The 17567-nt window shown below is 51.9% G+C and overlaps 7 protein-coding genes and 3 non-coding genes across 10 annotated transcripts; 6 read left to right on the forward strand and 4 right to left on the reverse strand.

The window, feature by feature from the left end:
- Positions 1–5: 5 nt before the first annotated feature.
- Positions 6–1316, forward strand: psf2 (DNA replication protein PSF2). Its single transcript, XM_025609235.1, has 3 exons — positions 6–321; positions 371–954; positions 1007–1316. Exons 1-3 carry the CDS (start codon positions 208–210, stop codon positions 1116–1118), a joined length of 810 nt encoding a protein of 269 aa, XP_025466607.1. The 5' UTR covers positions 6–207; the 3' UTR covers positions 1119–1316.
- Positions 1177–2570, reverse strand: BO94DRAFT_536277 (CUE domain-containing protein). The gene is made up of 2 exons (XM_025611978.1): positions 1990–2570; positions 1177–1852 (listed from the first exon to the last, which is right to left on the reverse strand). Exons 1-2 carry the CDS (start codon positions 2266–2268, stop codon positions 1574–1576), a joined length of 558 nt encoding a protein of 185 aa, XP_025466608.1. The 5' UTR covers positions 2269–2570; the 3' UTR covers positions 1177–1573.
- An 81-nt stretch (positions 2571–2651) lies between these two features.
- Positions 2652–6735, reverse strand: BO94DRAFT_566777 (condensin subunit SMC2). The gene is made up of 6 exons (XM_025614582.1): positions 6606–6735; positions 6510–6550; positions 4294–6451; positions 3872–4246; positions 3151–3824; positions 2652–3102 (listed from the first exon to the last, which is right to left on the reverse strand). Exons 1-6 carry the CDS (start codon positions 6630–6632, stop codon positions 2838–2840), a joined length of 3540 nt encoding a protein of 1179 aa, XP_025466609.1. The 5' UTR covers positions 6633–6735; the 3' UTR covers positions 2652–2837.
- A 319-nt stretch (positions 6736–7054) lies between these two features.
- On the forward strand, positions 7055–7185 carry BO94DRAFT_t182. Its single transcript has one exon. It is a non-coding gene; the product is annotated as a tRNA-Sec (tRNA).
- Positions 7186–10040: 2855 nt separating this feature from the next.
- On the forward strand, positions 10041–10171 carry BO94DRAFT_t183. Its single transcript has one exon. It is a non-coding gene; the product is annotated as a tRNA-Sec (tRNA).
- A 1263-nt stretch (positions 10172–11434) lies between these two features.
- BO94DRAFT_t184 lies at positions 11435–11565 on the forward strand. Its single transcript has one exon. It is a non-coding gene; the product is annotated as a tRNA-Glu (tRNA).
- A 154-nt stretch (positions 11566–11719) lies between these two features.
- On the forward strand, positions 11720–13376 carry gtmA (gliotoxin thiomethyltransferase). Its single transcript, XM_025605498.1, has 4 exons — positions 11720–12485; positions 12545–12583; positions 12639–12695; positions 12748–13376. The coding sequence occupies exons 1-4, from the start codon at positions 12110–12112 to the stop codon at positions 13131–13133; spliced, it is 858 nt and encodes a 285-aa protein (XP_025466610.1). The 5' UTR covers positions 11720–12109; the 3' UTR covers positions 13134–13376.
- On the reverse strand, positions 13159–15086 carry BO94DRAFT_536283 (NOT2 family protein). Its single transcript, XM_025611979.1, has 6 exons — positions 14944–15086; positions 14316–14842; positions 14199–14263; positions 13885–14147; positions 13474–13828; positions 13159–13407 (listed from the first exon to the last, which is right to left on the reverse strand). Exons 1-6 carry the CDS (start codon positions 15000–15002, stop codon positions 13318–13320), a joined length of 1359 nt encoding a protein of 452 aa, XP_025466611.1. The 5' UTR covers positions 15003–15086; the 3' UTR covers positions 13159–13317.
- BO94DRAFT_536284 (uncharacterized protein) lies at positions 14971–15681 on the reverse strand. Its single transcript, XM_025611980.1, has one exon. It carries the CDS (start codon positions 15597–15599, stop codon positions 15330–15332), a length of 270 nt encoding a protein of 89 aa, XP_025466612.1. The 5' UTR covers positions 15600–15681; the 3' UTR covers positions 14971–15329.
- Positions 15682–16262: 581 nt separating this feature from the next.
- Positions 16263–17285, forward strand: mrpl4 (mitochondrial 54S ribosomal protein uL29m). Its single transcript, XM_025611981.1, has 3 exons — positions 16263–16677; positions 16736–16902; positions 17041–17285. The coding sequence occupies exons 1-3, from the start codon at positions 16311–16313 to the stop codon at positions 17161–17163; spliced, it is 657 nt and encodes a 218-aa protein (XP_025466613.1). The 5' UTR covers positions 16263–16310; the 3' UTR covers positions 17164–17285.
- Positions 17286–17567: the final 282 nt, after the last annotated feature.

The raw sequence follows: 17567 nt of genomic DNA on the forward strand, positions 1-17567 counted from the left end.
AACCCCAGTCCAAAGCCCAGTGCAAACCAGCCAAACACTCCGCATCGGGCAATAACGCATCGCGATCGATTTTGAAGAAACGCCTGCAGCTCCCCTTCATCCAGCACAGACAGACTCCAGAGCATGGGATACTCCCATCCGACTGATCCGACACGTCCCTGACTCCTACTATCCGGCCAGTCCGCCCATCCCGCGCCGTGAGGGTCAATGGCCTTTCTCCTCCCGCGGGGCATCACGCCCCCGGAGATCTCCTTCCTGGCCGAGATGGAGATGGTCACCATTCTACCTCGTCAGCGTCTCGAGGGACTTGAGCTCCTGGGGGTATGCACTACCACCAATTCAAATACTACCACCACTAACGAACAAAAAGGGCCCGGTCGAACCCCTCCTACCCCCCCGACGCGCCTCCCTCCCCCTCTGGCTCGCCCTCCTCCTCAAACGCCAACGCCGCGCCAACATCCTTCCCCCACCATGGCTACACCCGGAATCCCTCGAACTCATCCTAGAAATTGAGACCAAAAACGACGAATACCAGCACGCGTTCTCCCCTCCCCCACCACTCCCCGGCCAACCCACACCCCGAGACCGTCGACCACCCATAGCTGCACCGCGCTACACCCCCTCCGGCCAGAAATACTACGCCGCCCCACCTTTCCTACCCCAGAATGCGGCACGCGATCATATCCCGCCGGGCGAGCCGCCGGCCCTGCCGTTCCATTGGCTGGAAGTGGGGACGATGCTGCTGGAAGCGGCGAGCGATGATCTGGTGGAGCCGGATCAGACAAGGCGGCTGTTGAAGGAGTTGAGGGAGGTGCGGATGGCGAAGATCCGGTCGGGCGTGGATGTGTTGGATGCGGCGGCGATGGGGGGCGGTGGGGTTGCGTTGACGGGCGTTGGAGCGATGGAGCTGGGCGAGGAGAGGAGGTTCATTACGGGGGTTGTGGATGGGCTTAGGTATGTGCTTTCGCTACTGTTGCTTGGTGTGGTGTGATACTAATGATGGTAGGCGGATTGGAGCGTCGAAAGAACAGGCTCGTCGGGAGGAAATGGCTGAGGAGATGGCGAATGGCGGGTATGACGGTACACAGGACTATGAGGATGATGAAATGGAGTTTTAGATCGACATATCAGAGGTCTTTTCGCGTTGTTTGTTGTTTCATGGACGGAGTTCTCGGGCAGGATATATTGGCATGCGCATACATGGACGTTCAGATGTATATATACCCTATATCAATGATGGATTGGTTGGCGAGTGAAGGTCATTCTAGTGGTAGTCCATTCATTCCACCTATCAAACACCATCCGCATGCGACGCTTTGAAGCAGAGAGGAGAGGAAAAGAAAGAGAATAAAGCAATGGACATCACCATGGCAATCTCCGAAGAAAACAAGAAAATGAAAACAATGCAGGAAATGCCAGCATCGATCGGATCCTACACATCCCAACGCCGACGACAAGAGGTATATAACAACCGAAGGAGAGAAAAGGGATCCAAACTGAATACACAACGAAAAGAAGAGCCGTCAGGCACCCTGCAACGCACAGGCCCTGAATTCAGTCCATGATGCAACTCTTAAGCGACGCTCTGGTCTTTCTGCATCATCTTCCTTCGCGCCGCCAGAATCATCTCGTCCCTCCGCTTCTGAAGCAGGCGCTGGCGCTCCTCCTTGCTCTGCGACCAGCCCGTCGAGGGGGCCTGCAGCTCGGCGCCGTTCTCGGCATCGACTTTGGCGCGGAGGTTGTAGCGAGAGATCAGATCCTGACCGTCGGCCTTGGAGGTGCTACGGCTGGGCGTGGATTGCACCGGGGCCGTGGAGGGGACGGCGATCTGAGGTTGGAAGGACGGGGGCGGCTATATTGCCATTTCATTAGTTGATGACATCCGTGCGGGGCGCGAGAAGGGAGAAAGAGGGGGTGGATGGAAAGCGCGCAAAAGATGCCAAGCGGGTATCATGAAGGGAAAAGTATCACGAAGGAAAAGGCACATACCACTTCCAACCCCCGACCTGTCAGAATTCTTTCAGTCGTCGCCGCAACATTCCCCCCGTTGCGCTGCAGATCCCACATAATCTCCCGGGCGCTGAGCTGAGGGAACATCTGAGAGATCTGCTCTACTTGGGCTGGGTCAACGACGCCGCGTGCGCGACTGCGACCGCTTCCGGGGCTGGGTTCCCCATCGCGGTTGAGGAACCAGCGGAGCACGAAGAATGACACCACGGCGAGGGTGAGGAGAGAGGGGATGTTCAGGGACGGCTCTTCGTCGGGCATTGTGACGGTGCTGGATGAGGAACGGGTGGATGTGAGAAGTCGGGGAGACGCGAGTCGGTCGGATGAGGAGTCGCGACAGAGAGGGGATGGTGGAGTGAACGAGAGGGCTAGCTGGAAGGGCCAGACTGCGGCGTTGGGGTGAATGGGAGGGTGGAATAATGATGAGGATGCCGCGGCAGATTGGGGGAAGCGGCGAGGTGGCGGTGGGACACTCGGAACGGAGCGGGCACGTTGTCCGACCGGGTCTCGGGGGCTTTGAATAGCTAAGTAGGTTTGGCCAGGGGACTGGCAAAAAAGCAACCATGCCCTAGGAAAGGGGATCGACGGACGACTACAGTCCTTTTTATCCCTTTTTTCCCTTTCGCCCCTATCTCTACTCGGATCCTCGCATCCATCATTAACATTTCTCATAAGATGATAGGAGTAAACCGGCAGAATCATCCAGAAATCATATACATCATCCGAAACACCTAGTCCCATGCCCGTCATGTAGCTCCTGTCCCAGGTCCAACCAAAGATTCCAACGCACCAGAGCAATATAGACAAACGAAGAATAAACCACCTCAAATCTACTTCAAATCGGCGGGAGTCAGGGCCTGGACTACACTTGTTCCTTCGCTGAACCTCGTCCGGAAGATGCGGTTGGCGTTCTGGAACATGCCGTCCTTCAGCGACACAATGATAAACTGCGATCCCTTGAACCGCGTCTTGATCAACCGACCAATGTTCTGCGTGTGCGACAGATCCAGCGCGGCGTCGACCTCGTCCAGAATGTACATCGGGGCCGGTTTGAATTGCAGCAGCGCCATGATCAGCGAGAGCGCAATGAGAGACCTATACACACATTAGCCCTATGCCTCGAGAGGGGTCGAAGATACGTACCGTTGTCCACCACTCAGCTCAGTCAAGCTCTGCTTCCAAACCTTGCCCAGAGACACCTTGACCTCCAGACCTTCGGTGATATCCTTGCCCTCGGGGGGTTCCAGCTTGGCGAAACTGCCGGGCAGGAGGTCGGCGAAGATCTGTCCAAAGTCGGCGGTGACCTTGGTCCATGTCTTGTGGAGGGCCTCCTTCTTGTACTCGTTCAAGTTGATGATGGTCTCTTCGATCTTGCTCTTGTCGCGGATGACAGTCTTCATCATGTTCTTCAACGCCGCCTCCTTCTTCTCAACGCTGTCGATCATGTTCATGACCTTCGGGTTGATCTTTTTCTTCATGCCCTGGAACCGCTCCGTCAGGTTGCGCAGAGTCGACTTGCACTCGGCGATGTTCTGGTTCTTGAAATCATAAGCCGTGTTGGAGCGTCCGAAGTTGTCCTTCTCGTCGGCGATCCATTCGTGCTCCTCCTCCATGTGGGCCACCGTCTGCGCCGCGGCGTGTTGGTCTTTCTGCAGTTTGTCAAGCTGGTGACCCAGCTTCTGGATCTCCAAGCCCTCTTCCGTAACCTGGGAGTTCTTCGACTGTTTCGTCTGCTCAAGTTCACGCAGTTCATCATCAAAGCCGGTGAGCTTAGCCCTTTCATCATCAAGATGAGCCTGGGCAATGTCGTGGGCGTCCTATGGCTGTTAGCGACCATCAATAGCAATCAATCATTATCCCATACCTTAATTCGAGCTTGCTCTCTCTTCAGAGACTGGATCTCCTCCATCTGGGCCTTGAGGGTGTTCTCAGTCTCGGCGCTCTGTTCCTCGGCCGCAGAAAGATCACCGCCAACCTGCTCCAGCTCCAGTCGGGAGTTCTGAAGCTCTTTCTGCAGGGACTTGACCGAATTGGAGTTCTTGGCCAGACTTTTCTTGAGAGAATCCAGCGAATCCTGCAGTTCCGCGAGTTTGCTGTCCTTGTTGTCATTGAACTCACTCATGTCCTTCTCGATCCGTTTGATATCCTTGGATGCCTCACTTTGGCGAGTCTTTGCGTCGGAAATGTCTTTCTTCAGCTGCTCGATGTTCGCTTTCATTTCTTCAACGGCGTGAATGATCTAATCATGTAAGTTTGGGCTAAGAAAAGGGGTCGGATGAGACTTACCGAGGAGGATGAGTTGCTGCTGATTTGCTCCTCCGTGAGTTTAATCTCGTGGGTCTTAAGGTCCAGCTCCTGCTTGATGGTACGCGCGGCGTCAAGCTTTTTCTTCTCCTTCCGCATGGTATCCTCCACAGTAGCCAGTTGTCGCTCCTTGCTCCGGATCTCCCTCGTGATTTCGTTGAATTTCTGCAGGGTAACAAGCACGCCGCTCGAGTTAGGCGCACTGCCTCCGGACAAGGTACCGGACGGGTCATAGACATCACCCTCGAGCGTCACACTCTTGATTCGAACCGCAGGGTCGAAAGTGACCCTCTTGGCTGTGTCAGCATCATTGCAAATCAGGGTATTGCCGAACACGTAGTTCATAGCCGCTGTGACTTCGTCGTCGTACCCAATGAGGGACAAGGCAAGGTCGACTTTTCCGGGCGCGATCTTTTGCGCCGCTCCGATCTTCTCCGCCGAGGCAACGAAGGACGAGATTTTGTTGAGAGGGATGATGGTCACCCGCTTCTTCAATCGTCCTTTCTGGAGCAGTTGGGTACCGGTTTCGGCACTGTCGACAACGACGTTGTACAGGCGGCCGCCCGCACAGATCTCAAGGGCTGTGGCAGCTTGGAGCTTCTCTTTGTCGAGACTAAAGAGCTGAGCAACCAGACCCTTGACCTTGGATCGATCGAAATGGGGGTGGGGATCAGTGTAGTTGAAGTCGACATTTGCGACCTTTCTTTGAAGCCCGTCGGCCCTCTGGCGCAACTCCCGGATCTCCTTTTGGAGTTCAGTCTGCTGCTGGTAGAGCTGTTCCTCACGGCCAGGCTCAAATCCCAGCCGGGTAAGCTCCGATTCAAGCTTCTTGGCCTGGGTCTTCAGGCCCTCCAGTTCTTTCAGAAGGCCGGAGTTCTGTTCCTTTGCCTTTTTCGCCCGAGGTTCTTCTTCCTTGATCCTCTTCTCCAGATTGGCGATCTTGAGTTTGGCCTGTTCTTGTTCGGTGGCGGCTGTGCTAGCCCGGTTACGGGCGTCCTGGAGCTGGCCCTGATAGCCACTTTCCTGACCTTCTTTTGAAGCGACACCAGTTTGTAGCGTCTGGAGCAATTCCTCCTTCTGCTCCACCTCGGCTGTCTGAGCATCAAGCTCGGCTTTCGCGGCGTCGTACTGCGCCTGGAGTTTATCGTAGATCTTCTTCTTTTCCTTGAGAACCTTCTCCAAGTCGTTCACTGTTTTCTGGACTTCGGTTCTCTTCTCTTTTTCTTCGGCAATACTAGCGTTCTTCAGATCGAAAACGGTCGTCAATCGAACAAGTTCATGCGAGTGGGATTTGACCTCATCCTCGAGGGCTTGGAATTTGCCTCCCTTTCGTAGTTCCTTATCGCGAGCGGCCCGGACCCGCTTCACATCCTCTTCAAGGTGAGCAATCTCACTCTTAAGCTTGGCCGCATTGTCCTCCAGCGCCTGCGCCCTGCGCCTCTTGTGTTCGCATTCTTCACCAGTAACCCGTAGTCGCTCATTGCCTCTGAGATAGTCGTGTGCAACCACCAGTCGGGTCAAGCGCTCCAAGTCATTCTGAGTCTGCTGGAAATCGAGGAAAGCTCGCTTTTCAGACCGAAGCTTCTCCAGCTTGGGCTCGATTTCCTCCTTCAGCAGTTCCTCGATTTCGCGCAGCTTCAGCTCCTTCTTGCCCATCGTCTTCACGGCCTTCTCCCTCCTGTCCTCAAACATTCGTGTACCGGCCGCTTCCTCGATCATCGACAGAATTTCGACGGGCTTCATGTTCAAGACCTTCGTAATCCGACCTTGCATAATAAGGAAATTGGGGTTATTGATATTCAGCTGCACACTCTGGAACAAGTTCTGCACCGTCTGTTGCTGCGCACGGTGGCCGTTGATCAGATATTTGCTCGTGCCACCGAGGACGATTTGCCGGGTCACTGAGATGGTCGCATACTCTTCGAAGCCGATGGGCGATTTGGCTGTGTCGCGGTTATCGAAGACGATCGTCACACTGGCCTTGGTCACACCGGCTTGACCACGCTTGTAGATCAGATCCTGGAGGTTTTGCGCACGAACGGTGGACATGTTCGTGATACCGAGGACGAAACAGATGGCATCGAGAATGTTGGATTTACCACTACCGTTGAGGCCAGTGATGGAGTTGAAGGATTCGTCCCTACAAAAAGAAAGATGTCAATCGCCGGTAAAGGAATCACATCTCAATCGGCGCATACCATCCCGAAATCACCGTACGCACAGCGTACGATTTGAAGCCCTGTGGTTCAAGTCAACAATCACACATTCCCGGCAACTCAAGTAGCCTGACTTACGTCAATGATAATCTCCGTAATCCTCATGGTTGCGACTCTGATCCAGCCCCATGAACTAGAAGATCAGGTGCATAGGCGATGGGGACCGAGTGGATGGTTGCCGGATGTTAATGTCTGGGGAGTGTTTTTGCGGGCGGTGTTTTGCCGTCGGGTCGCATCTGTTTACGGTTTGCTCTTTCGGGGATGGTGCGCGCTATCGGATAATGTAATCATGGAGGGGTTACACGTGATGGGCCAGGGCACGTCACCAGGAGCCTCGGAAATATTCTAGACCGTTGAGGTTGAGATAGCATTTTATCCTATACACACTGAGGACTATGCTAACTGGGCCTGTTATCCTCGCTTCTTTGGCATCAACAGCTGCCATAACCACACCATCGATGAGAGTAAAGTATGGGCCAGTTTCTGTGGTCTATGTAGCACTAAGGATGCAACATCTCCAAGAACTCGTCTCGGTGGCGCAATTGGTAAGCTTGTCCTTCAACATCTCACAACATCACTCAGTTACTAATTCAATATTACAGGTTAGCGCGTACGACTGTTAATCGTGAGGTTGAGAGTTCGATCCTCTCCCGGGACGCATCTTTTTTGCATTTCCCCTATCCATCTGGGTGGAACCATGGTCCTGTTCCGTTCCGTTTCTTTTTGATCCTGTTTAATATGCTCAAGACACTGTTGTGTCCTTGCTAACAGTAGGTTGCTTTGCTCTCTTTGTCCAGAGTAGCCGACAAGGGCTTCATATTCATGGTGGGGCTTAGAAATTCCAGCAAATTGAGATCAACAAAACCAGCATTGTTCGATATACCTAGTCCCCTTATGCATCTTGGCCTTAAGCCCAATATGACTGGACTGGGTTATAAAAGATGGACCGGGCATATCTTTGGGATGCTGTCTGGTCATCCTACATGTATACTGCTTCCATCATCTATAGCAATTTTGCCAGCTATGCGGCCACTGGGTGCTGTTTTTGTGATCACATCAGTATTGTTCCATCTTCTGGGTGGCCGGGACTGCATTCAACCTGCAGCTCCCAGGGAACCAAACTGATTGACATGCTTCAGCTGGGATCCCCGGCCGGCGAGCGATATTACCATCATTGCGTAGATACGTTTATATTCTTGGCTACGATAGTTGAGGGAATTCTTCCAGGCTTTTAGCGACGTAGTCTTACTATTGTAGCTACTTACTTACGGTTTGAGTTAATATGTCCCTTGGCGTTCTGGTTTTGGACGGCGTAGCGTATTTTTTTCTTTCCGGTGGTTTTTGTGTCCAGTTGTTCAGTTTTGTCTGGCATTCAACGGTATTGGTACCGTCGCTTCTCTTCCTATTATGGTTGTACCTATGTCGTTTGGCGGGTGTTGTTCTGTTTATTTGGGTTTCTTTGATGCCCTCTGAGTTGGCTAGATGCAGAAAACTATATCTAGTGGTCTGTGGGATGGAACGTTAGCTCGGTGTACCAAGTTAACATGTCTGTCATCCATTATCGGGAGGATATGCTCCGGCCTTATACAACCCCTGATCGATTGAGTATGGTTCTTGGGATGATGCACTCTTGGTCGCTCCTGGGGAGTCTATGGTATTCTCAAACGGTGCCCATATTTACTGGACACATGTGTATCCCAATATATGGATGGATTGTCATGGGATAGCTGAGTTGGATATGTACTTTTGGCCCCTCATCTGACTTCTTATTAACTCGTCATGCAGTGTGCATGCGAAGATGGTATGCGTCTGGCTGCTATTGGAAACAACACAGACACTGAGGCCGTAGATGATCTACCTGTCATCGGCACACATATTTCTTCGCATACCTGCCTCAGTGAGAGGGACATCGTACTCGTTGATCATCAATTGTTCTTCGGCTCTCTTGTGGGTAATGCGTTCCGGTGCCCTTTGTGTTGGGTGGGCTCGTTTCTGGCCACGTGAGGGAGCTGTTGCCTTTCTTCAGATCCTTCTTTTCCTGTGGGCTTGATGTTGTTGTGGTTGCATGTGTGGCCTGTCTGCATTGGTTTCGTGGTCTTCCCTAGCCGTGGTGTGCGCTTTTCATGGCATGTCATTGAGATCTGTAGCCGGCGGAGCATCGAAATATACAGAAGCAGATCACCAACATGCATGCATAACCTAGGGTTCAACATGCATATAAAAGTTTGTAATAACTGATTAGTGTAATAGACATGGCCTCACAAGATACTTTAGAAATACATAGTACCTCAATATGCAGTCGCTGTCGAGTTCTTGAACAAGGTTCGAGCGATGTCGATTCCATGCCCAGATCTGATTCATCGGAGTCGTGCATTGAGGAGTCTAAAACTCGGGGCCGGCATCAACGAGTTGTCTCGGTGGCGCAATTGGTGAGCTTCACCTTCCTATACAATTCAACTCCATCAGTTACTAATTCAGCATAACAGGTTAGCGCGTACGACTGTTAATCGTGAGGTTGAGAGTTCGATCCTCTCCCGGGACGTTCACTTTTTGTCTTTTTAGACCCCATTATTTCCCCCCCTGCAAGGCAAGGAACCAGCCAATTAAAATAGGGACCACATCGAGCGGAAAAATGCTCTCCTTTTTTGTCCTTGCAACGTCCAAGAGTGAAGCCATGACAGCCATGCCATACACGTTGTGTCGCGGGTCACCGTAGCGTCGATTACCCCTCGAGCCTCAGCAGAGGCCTGACGGTTGCAAGGTGATCATTCGTATAACAGCCGTAATCCACATAGCCAAGGGTTGATTAGGACCACGGATCTTGACGGTATGTAACCCGACTAGATCGAATGAAGATGGATAGATAGGTGGGGGATACACGGAGTAGTGTGTAGAAAGATGTAGTAGGAGCCGGAACAAAGGCGACGACACGAGATCACCTGACATAATTCCACAACATCTATGTAGACCCCAGTGATTGCCACTATCAAATCGCGTGACCGATTCTGGAACTACACTGGTCACTGCAGTGATACACACCGTCGTTGCAGCCAGTCATTCCTCCACAAGCAACCATGCCAGGCAGCTATACTCCCACTCACCACCACATGAACCGGACATCAGCCACTATACCATTACTGACTAGCCAGCCGAATGGCGATAATATCCCATACATGTACGGATACTTTTTTTTTTTCCAGGTGTCAGAGATGTTGATGAGAACAGTATGTCGCGGGTAATAAGAGCTATCTTCGCAGGGTGGTTGGAAAGGTTACCTATCCAAGATGACCTTATCCATACATCTGATTTCATATCGGGCATGACGCAAATTACATCCACAATTTTCCCTTGCCCTGACACTGATGCTCTTCCACCAGACAGAATTCCAACACCCATGACATAACAACTGTCCCATTGGGAATAGCATCATCGTATTGATGGCTGATGGGTTTGATTCTCATTGCAAAGACCCCCTTCATGAAGCCATAACCAGACCCCTGCAATAACTGAGTAGTCTCGGTGGCGCAATTGGTAAGCTTGTCCTTCAACATCTCATAACATCACTCAGTTACTAATTCAATATTACAGGTTAGCGCGTACGACTGTTAATCGTGAGGTTGAGAGTTCGATCCTCTCCCGGGACGCTTCTTTTGTCTACTTTTTGCCGCCATCCCTTCTTTTTGCCGAGCTGGGCCTATTACCAGATGACAAGCGATCGGTTGACCCCAGATCTCGTCTTACAGGGAGCTGCTGGAGATCCTATCTCATTCAAGCCTCCCCCTCGGGTGCAGTTGTCGATAAACGCACCCGAACTGGCCACCCACCCTCTACCGCTGGCCCTTAATGCGGTACTTACCCTTGAAATCATTCCAACGACCAAAAGACGGCTGAAATCTGCAAAACCCCACCTTTTGCATAGCACCCTTTCTACTGTAGCCTCTACCTGTCATCTTTCGGGTCGGTGCCCGTAGACTAACTATCTTGAAAGCCGATTGACCAAACAGTCTACAACCAAAATGACACTGAAGTCATGGACCAGATGTTGTCTAAACGCAGAGACTTGTCTTCCCCGTGCCCGTTTCTATAGATAATCCCTAAGAACTTTCACATCCATTGAACATGGTTTCCCTGCTAATTAGCAAGCATGCGTCCTGTCCCCCAAGCGCCTGCACTGGAGGGAATCGACACCTTGACAGCCACTTCTAAACAAGATCACCAAGTGCAAGATTTCGATTAAAAGCTGTCAACAGCAGTATGTACCGGCAAATATGTGGCGTGTAGACCTTTCAACTCACATTAGACGTAAATCGCAAGCACTGACATAACAGTTGATTATATAGAGGACTAGTAAGTATCAGTCTATCAACAAACTGCCAATTTAGAGCGCCGATTGCGGTCTAGTTAACTGGCGATATCCATGTCTCCTTCGACAACGGGATTGCACCAGGTAAAAATGCACACCATGGATCCACACTGAAGAAGGCTAGTGATTCGAAGCTTCAGTGGTGATCAACAGGGCATAGTATAGATAAAGTTAAATAGATAGGTTCCTAGACCAATCCTTACTAGACCTTTCTTCTAGCAATGCGATAGAGGTGATATCGCGGGTTAAAGCTCCTATTGATTGATGCTCAGCCGTCTTCGTCAATGCCGTCCCATCGATGCCTATTGAGTACACGGAGTAGCAGACCAGCAAAATCTTCTCCAAAACATTTTACAGAAAATCGTATGCATGCAACAATAATATGACCGCCCTCAAAATTCAAAAGCAAGGATAACAACAGAACTTTCTTATCGATCGGAGCTCGAGACAGACGATCGGATGCACCCATCAACGAAGGTAGGCAAGTGTCCATAAGTAAGTAGCCCCTCATATAGCACATTTGAGCAGGGTTCTTCAATGAGTCGTCTCGGTGGCGCAATTGGTAAGCTTGCCCTTTCAGAAATTCATCCCATCATCCAGTCACTAATTCAAATAACAGGTTAGCGCGTACGACTGTTAATCGTGAGGTTGAGAGTTCGATCCTCTCCCGGGACGTTTCTTTTTCATTCTTTTTTTTGCCCTACCTACCCTTCTTACCCGGGACTAATGGCTTCTCCCCTGCTCCTATGTTATTTATTTTACCCCCCCTTTGAATGTTCTAAGTTTGTCGTGTCTGCCGAGATTCAAAAGTAGGGTAGATCGGATGGCATCATGGGTGTATGCCAGTCATGCGCATCCGAAGTATACGAACCTGATCCATCGGGTGGTAGAACACGAAGAGCTTCACACTCACCACCAACATGCACAATGGGTCTAGAACCCAACTATGTAAGTCATGCTACTACCTAAACACCCTCTAACCAATCCCATAATCCCACCCCAAGCCCCCAAGGTGCCTACGGAGACATTTCGGAGACATTACTTCTCGGCCACGAAGCACAGCCCATTCCCTCAATGCCAGACCAAGGTATAAAAGGCATCTCAATCTCAATCAATTCCCATACAAACCAACAATCTTCCCAGTATAATCTCTCAATCACCTCCATCATCTAATCTATTCCCAAATCCAAACCCCAATCAACATATCTCATCAACCAAAATGCCCAAACTCTCCCCAACAACCTACTTCACCCCAACCTTCGTAAAGCGCTACTACATCGCCGAGAAGCTCACCGGGGTATTTGTCGACCCTCTGATCGAGCAGTCCGGCATCCTGAATCCATCCCCTCATCCCCGGGTTATCCTCGACAATGCCTGCGGGCTGGGCATCGTATCCAGCCACCTGAACCGCACCCTCGAGGAAGAAGTCAAAAAACAGTGGACCTTAACCTGCGGGGACGTGACAGAGATGATGGTGGAGCATACAAAGTTAAGGATTGAGAAAGAGGGGTGGGTTGGTGCGGAGGCAAGGGTCGTGGATGCTCAATGTACGGGGTTGGAAGGGGGGAAGTATACGAATGTGTTTACGGCTTTTGGTGAGTCATTGATGTTATTCTCCTGGGAGTATTGTGGCTGACGTATATTGACGATGTAGCGTTCATGATGCTTCCTGATGCGAGGGCTGCGATGAAAGGTATGGCTTTATGGAATAATGTGTATGTTCTGAATTGAGGCTGATATGGTGACAGAATGTTTTCGTATTCTCCAGCCGGGAGGCGTGCTTGCGACTTCGACGTGGAAGATCTGTATGCTAACTGTCCCGTGTTTGGAATCAAGTACTGATGTTAGATAAATTAGCGACTTGGATCGTTCTCATCAAAGAAGCAATCGATACTATGCCTGGAGGGCTCAAGTTCCCTAATATGAAAGAGTTCCTGGGTATGCATAATGAAGGATGGGATGATGAGTCGTTTGTGAAGGAGCGGTTTGAAGAGGAGGGGTTTCAAGATGTGAAGGTTACTACGGTTGTGAGGGAGACTTCGTTGACTATATCTGAGTTCATGGAGATTAGTCAGGGTGTCATTTCTATTGTGATCGGTGCGTTCTGGACTCCCGAGCAGCGGGAGCAGCATGAGGCGAATGCTCTGGTGGTAGTCAGGGAGTATTTGGAAGAGAAGTTTGGGGCTGATGGAGTGGTTAGGATGGAGCCGGTAGCGGTCATTGCGGCGGGAAGGAAGCCTTAGGAGGATTTTGAAGAATTCACTATCAGTCATTGAAGTCATTTGATTTCGATAAATGTCCTGTCCCGGACCAACCACTAAGCCTAGAGAAACACCTGTTGCTCGGTAGTACAGCACCTGAACAATCATCTGGTAACTGGCAGTGAACCTAACGCCATGCTGATCCAGCCCTATCTTTCTCAGATATTCATGAACCATGCGGAAATCCAACCCGCGCAAGACCCCGGTTAGGATCCATTCGGTTGTCCAGATCCTCGTACCGAAGGATGAACTCGCGCTGTAGCCACCTGTCAGCTTACACCGATGGAGGAATGTCCTCAAGAAGAGCAGAAGGTAGACATACTCGGACCTTCTTCCAGCTGGCGGGGTCCCACAAAAGATAGACGCCCCTCTCACTCACGCCGCGCTCGACATCAACCGGGCCGGGATACGTCTCGTCGCGGGTAAGCCAGCACCGTTCGATCTTGTGGTACCTCCACTTCCGCCCCATCAGTTCTTCCGCAACGACTTCCTGCAGTATATCCCTAGGCATGCTGTAGAAAATGTAGAACAATGTCTCATCGCTGAAGCTTGGAATTCGCGACTGAAGAGGCTGGACATTGGCAACACTGTAGCACGACGGAAGAGCGAAGTCCTGCTCCAGAGGAACACCCGACATGGACGCAACAAACGGGGAGGCGAAGGATGTATGTAGAGGTCTAGAGCGCGTGTCAGCACAGCCTGATGAGCTCGGGAGATACGAGGTAGAACATACTCCGGTTGGTTCAAGTCTAGGCCTAATGTCATCAGATCCTGCCCTACCGCGAGACTAGAAACATCGGCATTATCGCTATGGATCATCCGCAACAAGCCTGCAAGCCCGAACTTGTCGAGCTCGCTCATCTCGGCGAATGGTAATTGATCAGTACTAGGCGCAGCCCCTGAAGCTTCCTTCCCAGTGGTGGGAAACCCCGGCGGTCGCATAAGGTGTTGTTCGCTGTAGACACTCGGATTCGATATTACGCTGTTATTCAATTCCTGAACCCGACTTAGTGACGGAGCGAAAGCGCGGGCGGCCGTAGTCCTTACCTCCTTTTCTTGCCCCGGAGCTCTGCTAGACCCCTGATTCACCGGCGATCGCGACGTTTCAATGCCTAAATAGAATGCTTAGTTGAATATCGGTTATAATCATTCACCGAAACATACCTCCTGATCCTGCATTGGCAGGCGACATTATCCGCTCTTGCCCGTTTACCGACGCGGCGACCATGCTGCGAGCTTGGGCAGACTGAGCTTGGCTCACACCCGTGAACGGAAGGCCACCAGTGTAATTGCCAAGCCCTGCACTTTGCATCAATGATCCTCTCCGATCCTGACCGAGGTCCGTGGGGACATTACGCCCGAGTGGGGGGAATTCTTCGATATTGCCGGTCTGCGGTTGCCCCCCAGCACCTAATTGACCGCTAATCCCCTGCCCGCCATTTCTAAAATCATCCAAGCGATTCGCAAACTGTGCGCCCGAAGGGAACACGTCGTCATGAGAAGGTTGTGATGGCTGTTGAGGGTGATGGGTTTGTGTTTGCGGGGCTCGTGAGGGTGCTTGGGACGTAGCATGCTGCGGCCTTTGGACGGGGGTCTGCTGCATCGCACGTTGGCTAGCGTTTGCCCATACTAGATGACTCGGGTTTTGGGTTTGCGATTGCGGTGGAGCTCCGGAAAGCGAAGGGAAATCTCTGGGTAAGATAACAGGAGTTCTCAGCAATAAGCTCGACACGTCCTTCGAACAGGCCGGCCTCGGAGAGCGCCATCCTGGAAAAAAGAGAGCCACACTCACGATAGATCCAAAGGCGTAGCAGGTTGGGAACCGCTCAGACTCTGTGCAAACGTTCCCATCGTTCCTATGCTGCGCTGCTGGTTGCCTTGTATCCCTGGCGTTCCGCTGACGGGTAAATTGAAGTTCCAATTCGCTCCGCTGCCTGTTCCGTCCGGCGCCGTTAGCTTTCAAGGCGATTCTACCAGTCGAGGCCAGACAAAAGTCGCACCAAGTTTGCCGTTTGGCAAGCGCGCCGACGCCAACGCCGCATTTCGAGCTTGTGCTTGTTGTTGTGCGGGGAACCCGGACATGCCTCGCAAGGGCTGGGGGCCTGGACCTGCAAAATCATAACAACGGTCAGCGATGTAGCCAAGGTGATTGACAAGGCCGGTCAAGATCGGGGGACTTTAACCAAAGCCGGGCGAGGGGCTTGGCATGGTGTTGGGGAGGATATTGCGGTCGTCGTGGGAGATCCATCTGTGAGAGCGTTTGCAATTGAAGCCAGGAGGACAACGAGCCGTGGGTCCAAGCACCAACCGCGCTCCGCTCCGCACCGTGAAGCTCGCTGATAATAAACACAAAAGAAACCACCGATCGGAGACTGCTGGGGTTGCCATAGCCAGCCCGATCGGGAGGACAAGGGAAGGACGTGAAAAAGACAAACCTGGCCTGTTCATGATGGAGATATGGTCGGTCGAGCAATACTGATGAAAGTCCAAGGCTCTGCGTCCAGATTTGAGGCGATAATCAGTGTCAAAGCATGCAAGTGATAAGAACTCAATGTGCACCCAGGATCTCTGCCCACACTCTGTTGCGACGGCTCTGGGAGGTGGAGTGGCTGCAAACGCGCGCTTCCGCGCGCACAGACCATCCACAGCCGCCCGTCCACATCAATGCACGCCTTCTTTGTTGCTAGGAGCACACGACCATACCTGGGATCCAGCTGAAATATGAGCTTCCGTGATGGGGTGTTGGAATTACTCTACGTGGTATGCAGATGAGTTAACAGACACTGTTGGAGGGGCTAAAATAAGTGGTTATTATGTACATGCTCCTCTCCAGCTAGCTATATACTCTCTAGTAACGGCAACATGAATGGCCTCCTTCCCAGCTGCACCATACAGCCAGCCCCCTGCTAAACTCAGTATAGTCAGTGTGGAAGCTCCGATCACATATATAGAAAGTACCGCATCTATTTTTGACCTTGATTTTCTCCCCGCGTCGTGCATGAGGTTGTCCTCAGCTGGTCGCACTGTGTCACCCGCAGCCGCAGCCGCACACGTGACCTAGGCGCCAAAAGTCCGTCTCGTTCGCTTTTGATCCCGAGGCCGCAAGGACATCCTCTCCACTGAGCCCCTTCGCCGTCACCAGGCTGCCCTTCGGTCACAATGCATCGTCAGTCGGTTTTGCGGCTGGCTCGCCAGAGCGGCCTCCCGCTGGTCGAATTGCCCCCCCCCTACCTCGCCCCGTCGCTCCATTTCTCCCTGAACCGATCGTCCGTCCAGTGCTCGAACTTTTCTTCCACCGCTGCTGTCGCCGTTCGTGGCCGTGGTGATCTCAACAAAACCCGCGGCGTATCCGCCATTCATGCCACCGGCCCTAAGTACCGCCTGGGTGTGTCGAAGTACCCATTGCCCAAGCCCGCCTCCCCGGAGTCCATCGCGAAGCGCAATCCCACCCCGGACCATGGACTATGGGGATTCTTTCCCAAGGACCGCGGGGCCTTGAGTACGCCGACATATGATGTTGAGTTCGGTTAGTTGCGGATCCTTCCAGGCCGGAGTGGGAGTGATACTTACGATCGATCGTATAGGCCGTGCGTGGTCCATCCAGGAACTCCGTGAAAAGTCGTGGGATGACCTCCATTCTCTGTGGTGGGTCTGCGTCAAGGAGCGCAATCGCATAGCCACTACCAACCTGGAAAGACAACGACTGAAGGCTGGTTATGGAGAATGGGAGTCTACCGAGCGGGAGCGGGTGGTAAGTTTGTCCTGTCTTTGGTACTTGTTTACACCCGGGAGATCAAAGCTATATCATTCTACCCGATATGCTTCAAAGCAAGCATTCGACGGAGTCTGCCCGTTTTCAGGACCAAAGTGCTAACAGATGGCTCCCTAGATCCGCGTTACGCAAAACGGCATCAAGCACGTGCTCCGAGAGAGATGGTACGCCTGGGAGGATGCACAGCGTCTCTACAAGAAGGGCTACCGGCCCCAGGACGAGGATAGCCAGGATGCCTGAAAGACATGAGTTCGATGAGAGATGTCATAAGGAGACTGGGTCTGGAGCTCCGTTAGAAACTATTGGTCTGTACTTTTGTATGTAGTATGTAGTATATGTTCTCTTATTATAAACTCTTTCCCTTTTTCTTCTCTCCTTATTTATTATTTTCTTTTGTCCTCTGGATGGCAATCTGCACTCGGTAAGTGTCATGACAGGAATGTCGAGCGGGTGGTCGTTCGAAGGATGCCAGATCTAGGTAGGCTGTCAATTCCGATAGTGAATTATAGAGCCACGGGGGAGATGAGTAGCAGATAGTGTCCAATAGTCAGGGAGCTGGCCAGCTGTTAGTTGCGTCGAAATCGGACGACATGATCGATCCACTGCGGAAACCGCGCCGGAAAAGGGGCAGGAGGATTCAGGAG

Source organism: Aspergillus sclerotioniger, assembly GCF_003184525.1.
Source record: "Aspergillus sclerotioniger CBS 115572 chromosome Unknown BO94scaffold_17, whole genome shotgun sequence".
Taxonomy (NCBI): Eukaryota; Fungi; Ascomycota; class Eurotiomycetes; order Eurotiales; family Aspergillaceae; genus Aspergillus; species Aspergillus sclerotioniger.

Excerpts from the sequence above, each read along its gene's own strand:
- psf2 (XM_025609235.1), top strand. The coding sequence starts at position 208 with ATGGCCTTTCTCCTCCCGCGGGGCATCACGCCCCCGGAGATCTCCTTC. Across the intron at positions 322-370 it reads AGGGACTTGAGCTCCTGGGG|GGCCCGGTCGAACCCCTCCT; the intron begins GTATGCACTACC and ends ACGAACAAAAAG. Across the intron at positions 955-1,006 it reads GGGGTTGTGGATGGGCTTAG|GCGGATTGGAGCGTCGAAAG; the intron begins GTATGTGCTTTC and ends TAATGATGGTAG.
- BO94DRAFT_536277 (XM_025611978.1), bottom strand. The coding sequence starts at position 2,268 with ATGCCCGACGAAGAGCCGTCCCTGAACATCCCCTCTCTCCTCACCCTC. Across the intron at positions 1,853-1,989 it reads CAGGTCGGGGGTTGGAAGTG|CCGCCCCCGTCCTTCCAACC; the intron begins GTATGTGCCTTT and ends ATGGCAATATAG.
- BO94DRAFT_566777 (XM_025614582.1), bottom strand. The coding sequence starts at position 6,632 with ATGAGGATTACGGAGATTATCATTGAC. Across the intron at positions 6,551-6,605 it reads TTACGGAGATTATCATTGAC|GGCTTCAAATCGTACGCTGT; the intron begins GTAAGTCAGGCT and ends CTTGAACCACAG. Across the intron at positions 3,103-3,150 it reads GAGCTGAGTGGTGGACAACG|GTCTCTCATTGCGCTCTCGC; the intron begins GTACGTATCTTC and ends ATGTGTGTATAG.
- gtmA (XM_025605498.1), top strand. The coding sequence starts at position 12,110 with ATGCCCAAACTCTCCCCAACAACCTACTTCACCCCAACCTTCGTAAAG. Across the intron at positions 12,584-12,638 it reads TGCGAGGGCTGCGATGAAAG|AATGTTTTCGTATTCTCCAG; the intron begins GTATGGCTTTAT and ends ATATGGTGACAG. Across the intron at positions 12,696-12,747 it reads GACTTCGACGTGGAAGATCT|CGACTTGGATCGTTCTCATC; the intron begins GTATGCTAACTG and ends TAGATAAATTAG.
- BO94DRAFT_536283 (XM_025611979.1), bottom strand. The coding sequence starts at position 15,002 with ATGGGAACGTTTGCACAGAGTCTGAGCGGTTCCCAACCTGCTACGCCT. Across the intron at positions 14,843-14,943 it reads GCTACGCCTTTGGATCTATC|AGATTTCCCTTCGCTTTCCG; the intron begins GTGAGTGTGGCT and ends TATCTTACCCAG. Across the intron at positions 13,408-13,473 it reads CCAGCTGGAAGAAGGTCCGA|CGCGAGTTCATCCTTCGGTA; the intron begins GTATGTCTACCT and ends AGGTGGCTACAG.
- BO94DRAFT_536284 (XM_025611980.1), bottom strand. The coding sequence starts at position 15,599 with ATGAACAGGCCAGGTTTGTCTTTTTCACGTCCTTCCCTTGTCCTCCCG.
- mrpl4 (XM_025611981.1), top strand. The coding sequence starts at position 16,311 with ATGCATCGTCAGTCGGTTTTGCGGCTGGCTCGCCAGAGCGGCCTCCCG. Across the intron at positions 16,678-16,735 it reads GACATATGATGTTGAGTTCG|GCCGTGCGTGGTCCATCCAG; the intron begins GTTAGTTGCGGA and ends TCGATCGTATAG. Across the intron at positions 16,903-17,040 it reads CTACCGAGCGGGAGCGGGTG|ATCCGCGTTACGCAAAACGG; the intron begins GTAAGTTTGTCC and ends ATGGCTCCCTAG.